General features: G+C 29.1%; 1 protein-coding gene across 1 annotated transcript; it reads left to right on the forward strand.

Annotated features, from left to right (window-relative positions):
• Nucleotides 1–1,266: 1,266 nt before the first annotated feature.
• Nucleotides 1,267–8,706, forward strand: LOC132716712 (uncharacterized). The gene is made up of 5 exons (XM_060700036.1): nt 1,267–1,547; nt 5,855–5,923; nt 6,670–6,720; nt 7,382–7,438; nt 7,639–8,706. Exons 1-5 carry the CDS (start codon nt 1,448–1,450, stop codon nt 7,785–7,787), a joined length of 426 nt encoding a protein of 141 aa, XP_060556019.1. The 5' UTR covers nt 1,267–1,447; the 3' UTR covers nt 7,788–8,706.
• Nucleotides 8,707–11,739: the final 3,033 nt, after the last annotated feature.

Here is an 11,739-nt window from a genome sequence, read left to right on the forward strand (position 1 = left end):
AAATGTAGATGATAAAAACAAACAGTTAAACGAATCTGATGACAGTGATGTTTTCTTAGTAAATACGATTTTAATAATATAACCAGTTTACAATTACATACTTCTTCTTAAGCTTAAATTTCCCTGTCTCAATATACAAAATCAAAACTTTAATGTGTACTACATGTGTCAAATACGATTATTTATTTGAAGAAAAACAAATAGAATAATACGTACGCTAGAATGACATTGGAATGTTATTGGCTCTGTTTTCTTTAAACCAGTGTATGGTCACTTAATACATACTACAATTCCCTCTTTAATTACACTAATTCAGTATAAATCAATCAAGTTGTAAGTATCTGCACAAATCATTACTTTTTATGTTATAAGTTAGAATTGAAAAACAACAAAACTATCATTTTTGTTGCCCTGTAGTATAATAATTTACTGTTTGTCTTTCAAATACTTTGTAATTTATGACTCAGGCTTACCGGCCATTGTAATAGTATTTCAAGACATTTGAACTCCGACTTCGAACTCAAAATTGACATACATCTATTTCCTGTGATTAGAACGTCGAAACTGTGAATTTTGATTAACATGTGCAAGTAAATCACTTTTTTTCAGAAATGTCTTACATTGTTAACGTAATGCTATACAAAGAATAATCTTAATATCATCTGTTTACAAAAGGCATGAATGTTGCATTTAACTGAAATATGTTTATTCTCCTAGATTGTATGCAAAGAATACTGTCATAATCAACCGGGGAGTCAAACTTCCTACTTCAAAGCTGTAAATGAAAAGCTATTAGTGTTTACAACATCGACAATTTTGACAGTTTGTCATTTACTATGACTTTTAGTGATATCAGTAATTAAGTTTAGATAACGTAACAAGAATCAAACAGCAATATGATTCTTAAAAATATATGCCAGTTGAAGCTAGTAGCAGACATATTTATTTTAGACAAAAAAGTTGATCTGAAATGTGTACCAATCCAAATTGTTAAAAATATTCGTTAATTATCAACGTCATAATATAGAAGTAACATACTGATAATGTTACAGTTACGTAAAAGATCTAATGATATGGATATGTAGCGACACATTTTGTACCAATTGAAAGATTATCAATAACATTACATTATCTGCCTCTTCATTAAGTAAAAATATCATGATCATTTAACGTGTCGTTGTTCGTGAGTTGACCATTCCCTTTTGTTATGACATAGGTCCATCTGTCATCAAGCGAGAAACCGTGGCCTATAAGAAGCCGCGAGTCGATGTGGAATATTCAGTGTTATATCGGACTTGGATTGACAGTTACTAACAGAAGCTCGTGTAGCATTTTCAGTTGCTTTAACATTATCGGGAAAGAGGTGGGATCTAATTGAATACAACAAGATTTTAAAGAAAGCTCTGGTTTTGAAACCAACCGTTGATTAAAAGGAATACTCAGGACAATGGACCAAATCACATCTTCAAAAACTTCTCCTTCCAAACAGTTACAAATTGTAGGAACAACTCTACTGCTTGTAATCTTCTTCTTGGCTTCTCAAATAGGTAAGTCAACTCTTAGATAACAAAATTAACAAATAGCATTCTGTAATAATATGAATAAAATGTATTGTTTAGATAGTGCGTTTTGGACCATTTTTGTATTTCTGGATTTAAGAATATCAGATTGTTTTTATATAAATGCTTACGTTTCATGTTAATTTCACAGTACGTCTTTATGATCATCAAAATTCTTTACTGCTTCCGTACACCGGTATACAAGAGAAAATGAAGACTAATATTTATAGAGCATTAAGTATGCACAATGCGTTTGTTGTTTTTGTTTTAATTTTTACTTTTGAGTAGGATGCTATTTTTTATACGCATATATTTATTTAATTATATTGTTATTTAACGTTATAAATACCAATAAATTATCTGAAAATGCTTCCGACATAAGTTCACATTATGTGAAGTGCAATAAATACTCTCTGCTATTAAAATTACGTATTTTGTCAGAAATTTGAAAATAAAAGAACGCACTCTATTTCATGTTTTATTGTGTTTAAAATTGACTCTAAGTGTCGTTTTGATGAAGTTTTCATTTAACATTATAATATGGCAGAGAAAAGGTTGAGACCTATGATGGAAACTGACATATTGTCACACACAGAGAGCGAGCTAATTAGTTTATGAGTAAAATAATATGATTAGATTACAAACGTGTCACTCTTCATTTCAAAGATAATACATATGTTTTGTGACACTGTATGAACCTTAATAATAAGATGATACACTTATGACTAAAATAATATTGAGAACATAAATCGTCTGTTTAGTAATTATAAAGACGTACATGTTACTTATTAAGAGATCATTTTGAGATTGTGAGTGGGCGGTATACCAAAACAGTCCTGGTGATATTTTTATTTCAAAATTTTTTTTTTTTGCTGATGTTATGCCTAAAATCTTTTAATATCGCTATGTCTTTTAAGATTTTTAAAATTCAAGCTAAATATATGGCCAGACATAATTTCTCAAAATATTTATTTTCATATTGAATTCTGTATATGAATCTCGATTTAAAAAGAAATCTATATATACTACAAAATTGAAGGCATGATTAACTGATCCGATGATAATGTGTGTTTTAATGATGTTTGCTTTTATTATAATGGAAATGAAATGAGAATTTGAATTAAAATATATAAAGGAATAATAAAGTATAATAACGATAAAAAGTTCATCTAAAAGTACATTTCATGACACATTGACAGAGAGAGAGAATGTTTTGAGTTGAAATCTTCATTAGTTTTAATCAATGTATTTGTTAACGGGTGCTGTCAAACCTGGCAATTGACTTTAAATTGATTTGCCTGTTTTATTTTTGTATGAACGAATAGTATCACATAGCAAAATTATCCCCATTATACTTAATTAAAAGTTGATATTTAAAGTATTTGTGTTAAAGCGAAATAGCGTATACATTTTCTTTTATAAATTGTTCGCTATCAATTGAAAAACATAGCACTCAATATTAGTCAAATAAATTGCATAAAGGAATATTTGCTATAAAACCGTACAGCTCAAAAATGTAAACAAGGAATCGTCTTCCCTATTTTAATGTTATTCCCTTTTTACTATTCTAACATTAAATTAAAGGATGCACTCGGATTTTATTCAAACGAGTAATTAACAACATGTTTCATGTAACACTCTCATTAATCTTCACTTGTTTTCTTCACTTTAAAATGTCTTTTGTAAATTCACAGCCGCAATTGTTTGAATAATACCAGTATGAAGTGGATAATATTTTCTAGGACTAATATAAAGTTACACTATTTTAAAGACATACAATTTAGTATTTGTCAAAACATCAATCTGATGTAGAGACATTTTAGTTTTGTTATTTGATAGAAAAGAACAAACATTTCTTTCAATCATTTTTCCAGTGTTATATATTCAGATATATTTTCTGCTTAGTGAACGCAATCTTAAATGAATATTTATTATTAGGAAACGGTGTCTTCTTTCTTTTCAATTGATTAAGACTTTTGTTTTCTCCAGGATATTAAATAATAAGAACGGTTTTACACATGAATGCCCGGTTAGACATATTAAGTATATCTCGCCATATATAAATTGGCTATATGAAATTTTGTCTATAAGGAATATTTTAATATTTTAATACAACGTTCATCCCACCCTCTGCAAGATTGCCTGATACAATAAGTATTTAACATCAAAGTAAAAAGGAAAACATGTAGCAAAATGAAATTTGTTTCACGCAATTTACTCATGATTGAAAATATATTTATTGTAAAATAGATTTATGGACGAATGAAAAAGTTATTTTCCTGTTAAAACATCAGCCATCAAGAATTAAATCAAATAATTACTGACGAAATCTATTGGTTGATTGATTGATTCCCTTTATGACTGTTTGACCTATGCTGACTTATAAGGTAATTTTCTTTTACAATTTTGAAAATATTTACTTTTTATACTTCTAATTGTCACTAAGTATTGTGCTTTCATCTACTCTATTTCCTACAGGCATTCTGTTATTTACCTCTTTAAGATTTAACATTAATAAAATAAAAACATCTGTCTAACACAATATACATGGTTAACCCTTATATTATACATTAATAGAGTGCGTCTATGCAATATCTTTTTTTTTATTCTTCAATTTCTCGAAAAAAAATTATAATAAGATCAGTATGATTACAAAATACTGAAAAGTTATAAATTATATATAGAATCCTTATTGATGACTATTTTCCTAAATTGTCTGACTACTCACACATCTTTATAACACAAACTATCTTAACTGTTAAGAAGATTGTAAATTTTGGAATACTAGTAACATATAAGAACAGTACATTAAAGGAGTTTCCCTCTGAGAGAACGTTACATGGCTGCCATAAAAATGATGTAAAATAAAGTGAAAACAAATCCTCTCTACAAATGGTATAATAAAATGCGAAGACTCTTATAAACAAGAAGACTTAGTTATTCCCCGCTAATAAAGAAACAAAAACGAAATGCATGATATTGGCTTCCTTGATTTCTAACGCTAATTCGCCTATATATTTTGTTGTTACCAATATTGTCTATGTTTCCACTATAGGAACTTTGTAAGAAATATTCGTTTTGTGTTGAAAAATACTTTTATCACTTTTATTTTATATTTGTAGAAGTTATGCAAAAGTTAGAAATTATCATGATGTGCAAATAATACATTTATTTACATTTGAATTTTCGGTCGCTTTAGTGTACATACATTGCATGTAAAGGCGTATATACCAATGAAAACGATTTTATGACTCCTCACAAAGTTGTCATATTACAAACAATTGGTATTTAATATGATTTCCCGTAAAATACCTTTGACCCTGAACTAATCTTCGTTCGAGCTTTTGTATCAATAGATCAAGTTTGAACCCTTTACACATACCTTTACAAATCGTTACAAAAACTTATTTAATATCTTTCGGTTTGGAATGATCCGTGTAGAAAACCAATCTTACACCAACAAAGGCGTTCAATTCCCACTACTATATTTCAATTCAACCCAAATCTTTGAAGTAGGTGGCATGATAACTGAAATTTCCGCCTTACTTCACTCACATCAATAAACGGATTCAAATATCAAAGCGTATCATGAACACCGGAAATGATTGCCGATTTCAATATTTAAATCTTGATCCATGAGCATCGAGAGATCGAAAACCAACATTATTTGATAACAATATTAACGTAAAAGAATTTGTCAAAGCATGTTAAAGGTCTCTTGTTATACAAATGTTGTTAACAGAAACTATAAACAACGGAAACTATGTAATGGTAAACTGAATATCAATATGGTCTCTAAAATTTCTTGCTTTATAAAGAATACGTCAATCGTTAAATGATCTGTTTTTGTCGTCAAATGTCAGGACCTGTGAAAATAACAAAAAACACTTCAACATGGGCATTAAGGATTTGGCAGTTAAAATCGAGTTTTTGTTTAATTACTGTATTTTAAAAACAGTCTTAAAAATTTGTCGCGTGTGATGCAAATTGCAAGCAGTTTATAACAATGACGGCACAATGTAATTATTACCGTCAACAAGCCTAACAAAGATACCTGACACAATAGCAAAAGTAATCAACAGGAGCATGAGAATATATTGTATATTGAGATATTTACAGATAAGATTTTAAATGAAATTGTTACATCAATGAAACCATGCTTTCAGTTTCTCTTTCTCTGCATATTTTACATATCTCAAAAGTGATAAAGCGACATAAGCGCCAACTCATGTTGTATTGTTCTAGCAGAACAATCCCCGGACTGTATATTTTCAATTTGTTTCTATGCTTTTCAGGTAATTCAGACGCAAGAACACTATCAACAGATGATGACTTTTTTTCGGCGCCTCTAATCAAAAGAAACAGTAAGTGTTTCTTATAAATAGTATCATAGTATACGCAAATTTAGTGTTTAAGAAATTATGTTACAGTTTTTGTAATACACATGTATACATATGATTCATCACAGTGCCAATATTGTTTATATGAAATAATTTGTTTCTAAATAATTTGATGAACACAAAACATTTTTTTCTAGGAAATGTTTCGTGCTTGAAAGGGGATTATGAATATAATTTGGTTTCATTACCATATATAGCTCTTTAAGTTAAACATTTTTATTATGGGAAACAAACCCAACACTAAGCAAACATAAGCGTTACATATGTATTTCGTTAATACAAATTCATTTTAGTTATATTGTATAGAAAGCTATACGGTCATATACATACTTTTTTTGAAATAACAAAACAACATTAACCAAAAAACCAACAAAAAAAAAAAAAAAAAAACAAAAAAAAAAACAACAACAAAAAAACCCCAAAAAACAACAACAACAACAACCTAAAAAACGAATTAAATCTGTCTTCCATCGCCGTCAACAAACAAGAGAGGACCGGGATGTTACAATTGCAATTGCAGACAATGTCGATCATTATAGCACTTAAAGAATGCTTAAATGTTATTTAAATCATATATATTTCTCCATCCCTTTCTTTTGATTTTTTCATAAAAGTTACACTATTTTCCTATTTCTTAAATCAACATTTATCCATTAATGAAAAAGGAGCGAATCCGAGAAAGATAAACAACTTTTTTGTTATATTTTCAGCATGGTGGACTAAAAAGTCTGTGGACTCCATGGATACTATTCCACAAACTAGTAAGTAAAATCAATTTGTCTGGAATAACATTAACACTTCGCTACATCATCACGCTCGCCTTAGCAACATAACAGCGTGATTGAACAAATGTCTTTATACGAGTTTATAAATAATGAGCTATAAAACGAACAAACTGACAGCTTTCAAAGAAACATATTGTTTCCAGTCTCAACGTCCAGCACGTTCGCCTTTGTATTGTAACACACCGTAACAGTACCAGTTTGTTTTACTTCTAATCACTTTTATTTATAGATTCGTGAACTTTTTATTTAGGGTTAATACGTTTTCAATTAAGAAATATTATTTCAATAATAGGCGGGACAAATACTTTTTACCGATCAAATAATATGTCTTAAAAGAATGACGCCCATTTGCTTGTGCAATTGTTACAACTTCAATTAATTACAGTTAACACTTTAAACCCACACTTTATCTTCGTTTAAGTAAAATCAGAGAAATGCAAAGATATACACATAGAAATAACAATGCTTAAGAAAGTGAAAGAAAAACATAGCAAGTTAGCAAAGGACATACTGATCTAGAAAAAAAGACATTTTGTTATTAATATGAATAAATATTTGATTACTTATATCTCTGGCGATAATTAGTTGATTAAGGTTATTTATAAGTATTATTCTATATTTGTCATAAATGTTTCAGATTATCCACCTGAAGATTCACAATATGGCAAATGTCAAGATGCAATTGAAGTGTATTGTAAGTAAACTTACTAAATAGATACATAGTTATGCGCTTCCATTTAATGTCACAATATACATCAATACAGATTTGATCCATATAAAATATTTAGACAGTTTGTTATGCAGTATCAATTAAATAACAAATTCTGAGTACTAAGATAATATATTCTGTGTGTTATTGACCTGTTGCAAATACAAATACTGTTTCTATTTCAGCATGCTATGTAGAAAGATGTGTTCAAAGTTTTGTCACGTGTGCCAGACAGGCTGAAACAGAAGAACTATTTAGTGCGTGCAAAATGCTTCACAAAATGTGTGCCTCGATATGTTCAAACGGCAATCAAAATGACTTCATTAGATTGTGACAGAATCTCAATTGACATTTTGTCATTTCATTATTGACATGATGTCTTTAAAATTTTGACACCGCCTTTTCTGCTTAACATAATATAACTGCCTAATTTATATTTTTTAAAAAGTAATATAATTATATTTTTCTTAAGCTTTCGTAATTTTATGCAGAAGAAACACAACAAACTAATTTACAAAGATTTCACAAGTTAACCAACAATTTTTCAATGTAAATCGCCGCAAAAATTCGTTTAGGCCATTGTTTTATTAATTTTTCTAATTTATGATTTATTGATATTTCCCATTTTTTAGAGACAGAAAATTAAAATTTAATATTTTCATTATTAAAAACGCTATGAATAAATAAACAATAATAAGTTGCACTTTATTTTGACATTTTAACAATATTTAGTATAAACATAATAAATATTCACTATAAACAGATAAAGAAAATAATAGTACGACCATCTTCATGAAATGTAAATTTTAAATAACTAAAGATGTCCGAAGACATAAGACAAAACAACGTTATTTGTGTTAAGTTGTCTTCAGTAACATAGTTTGGAAATGAAACGCCCTCTATTTTTGGGATTATTATATATTTATATAAATACATACTGTATACCATATCATTATGACTACATTTTTGAGAGCATATAACAAAGATATGCTTTGAATTTATCCATAAAGAAAACGTTTCCTGAAAAGAAGTATAAAACTTAATACATTGGTCCATGTTAACAAATGTATATTTTGTTTACATCTTCAATTTCTGACTTAGCTTTTGATAAGTAAGCTTTTAATATTTTGGTTTAAATCTGCTTGTCATGTATGAAAAATAATAATGTTAACATTTGAATTTTGCAAGGCTGTTTCGAAAGATTTGGTCAATATGAAATAAACAAAACAAAAAATAAAAGTTATTAAATTTCATTGATGTTTCTGTTTTATTTGTATCAACATTGTTTCCGATCTTGTCTGATATATAAATGTACTTTTTACGGACAGTTTGTCCTATTAATCAAATCATTTCTTCGTTGATGTAATTCTCTTTACACAATAATTGAGTTTAATTATTTCCGATATAGTAATTGTGGCAGTGACACAGACTGGTGATCGCATTTATCGATGTAACGTCTCGTCAGTGGTATCCCACAGCTTTAGAAAGAAGCAGTTCACAAATGGAAAGTACAGCAAGGAATAAATTTCCGCTCTCTTCTCGTTATACCCTTTATTTCGACTTTTGTTTAATATCTTTTCTTATTATAGTAACACCATGGATACTAGTATAAATTTTGTTTACAATATTCAATCCTTGACAATATTTGTACTTAGAACTTAAATTATAACACTTACAATACATCTGCCATAGAAAATACCGGAAATACTTAAACTGATGGCTGCTAATTGTTTACATCATGTATATAAGATATATAAAACCTATCCTATCCTTTTGTGCACGGAAATGAATGAAGTTACGATAAATTAATATTACTCCAGCCAAGCCTCCAATAATAATAATAATAATAATAATAATAATAATAATAAAACTTTTTATATTCCAATAACACGTGTAGATTTGTTAGCAAATATGGTACTGTGAGTAGAAAGGTAACCGATTTAAAATAATAACAAACTGATAAACTGTTACAATTGTGCATTTAGACTAAAAGACATAGCTTTATACAATACTTTTAAACACTGCTACTTTGTTCGTTATTCAATTATTTTATCTCAGATAGTGATGGAAACATATTTCATAATTTGAGTTACATAAGGACAAGTTGTAGTAACCCGTCGTCATATTCAAACTTGATTTTGTATACTTGTTGCTTTTGATGGTCATTTTTGTGAAGGCGTTTTCATATGAAGCAGAAAAAGCCTTTTTAAAGGGGTTACTTACTATGGAATAAGTATGATGGTGACGAGAAAGGTCTTCAAGAAAACTGTATTAAACACTGAATTCATTTGTTATCTAAAATGATTTAGTGACTTAGTATTTGTCCTTTCTAACCGTGTTATTACGTATTTGTATGCAGTTCAGTGACATCATCAACCCATTTTTCCTATGAAGAACAAATGCTAGTCGACAAGTAATATAATTTTAGATCATTGATATGATAAATGTACGACTACGTTTGAAGCAGTCACATAGCGTCATAAAAGTTAAACTTTCTGACAATGTCGAGATACTTCGAAAGCAATGAAAGGAAGAATATAACATCAAATCTGTAAACTCGGTGTAAATGAGCCTGTTGATTAGGGATCATGGGAAAGTGCAGCATCCCCAGTGCCCGTTACACATGCATAAGCGATATTTAATTTTCAACATTAAATATCCTAGAATTAATGATCCAAAAGAACAGCTTTGGGTGCAAGCAACAATAATGATAATTTTGTTCCTCTATATAAGAGAAAAAACAAATACATTACACATCTTTGCAATTTGGCTACGCTCATTCCGTTTAGCTGTTGTTTTATCCCTAGGATTTATGAGAAACAGTAAGACTTGTATTGGCAAACATAAGCAAATATTTTTAAAAATAGTATATTTAAACACGTTATACATTTTTCCGGCAATTCCTTTGAAAACTAAAGCCATATCATCGAATAATTAATTGTTAGAAATTCCAAACTTCATTATTATAAAAAAGCAGACTTAAAATAAAAATTTATATACATTATCTACTTTTGGCGGCCAAGTCATATATATTTACTTTTTCTTATCTTACAAATACAGCAATTTCTACGTTAAGTTAATTTCATCCTTGAATTATTTGATAGACAATAAACAACATATTATAAAAATATCTATACTGTACACTTTTCTGTTAGATTTTCAAGCAATCTTATAAAACTGGATTAGATATTGGCCTTTGTATCTTTTAAACAATATTGTAACATTACCAGAGTTCAATTCCCTAGATCATTTTTCTGTTTTATGAAAGCCATTGGAGAAAACTTCATAGATTGTGATTTTTATGCATCACATCATTTGATATCAAATAGCATAGATTCAAATATCAAAGTATGTCATAAAATTTGGAAATGACACAAAAATCAATTGTTAAATTTTGATCTGTGCGATATTGTGTCCTTGGGAGGTCGTAAGTTAGATAATCATTGGACTGAATCTCCGTAACAATTTTGTCTTAGTTTAACAAATGTTTTGTATTGTTAAGGAAATCTCTCTACAACAGCAGTATTGTTTTTGATATAACATAAAACGATGGCGTTCAAACTTGAAATTAAGTTAACATTAAAGCAGAGTAAAATAGAATTGTATATTTTTCTTTTCATAATTCGTTTTATGTCGACTTATTAGTAGTCAAATCGGATAGTGAATGAAACAATGATATCTGGAGATAAGGCATCTCTGGCGATCAGTAAAACATGAAGCGGTACGTACAAATTGAGTCTGAACCAACTTCCAACCCTATAGTTACCATCTTAAACAGTAATAAATATCTGGTGCGCAACTTATTGTTGCCTTATATATAAGACTCAATTCAGCATTAAGGGTGAAGTCACTGAGAACTTTAATACATTACATACGCCGGTACAAAACAATAAATGCCCTTTTTATAGAACAAAACACATAATTTCTTGTTAACAAAGTACACAAATGAACAAGAAAGTGATAAAGTATTCGCCAAAAGTGATTCCCTACTTGCTTTAGCTATCAGGATAAACAGCGACAAAATTTTCATTTGATATTCCATTTTTTTTTGGTTGAGTGTGAAGTTAAACCTATACCGTTTAGGTCATATTCCGACAATTTTGCTGACTGTTGAAGGTAGGAAGACATCAAATGAGCCTCCAGATGCCTTGTTTTACGGACACAATCAGTCATCATAAAACCAACGAGTATCGCACTCTTTCAACTTTCTTTTTTTACAGGTGTTGATACATTGCGATTACGGGTTTACGTGAAAAATAGCCAATAGAAGTGAAGTATTTTCATCG

Source organism: Ruditapes philippinarum, unplaced genomic scaffold (assembly GCF_026571515.1).
Source record: "Ruditapes philippinarum isolate M1 unplaced genomic scaffold, ASM2657151v2 ctg515_1_1_1_1, whole genome shotgun sequence".
NCBI classification, from domain to species: domain Eukaryota; kingdom Metazoa; phylum Mollusca; class Bivalvia; order Venerida; family Veneridae; genus Ruditapes; species Ruditapes philippinarum.

Coding starts and splice junctions, on each gene's coding strand:
- LOC132716712 (XM_060700036.1), top strand. CDS start 1,448: ATGGACCAAATCACATCTTCAAAAACTTCTCCTTCCAAACAGTTACAA. Junction 1,548..5,854: donor CTTCTTGGCTTCTCAAATAG/GTAAGTCAACTC, acceptor TATGCTTTTCAG/GTAATTCAGACGCAAGAACA. Junction 6,721..7,381: donor GGATACTATTCCACAAACTA/GTAAGTAAAATC, acceptor TAAATGTTTCAG/ATTATCCACCTGAAGATTCA.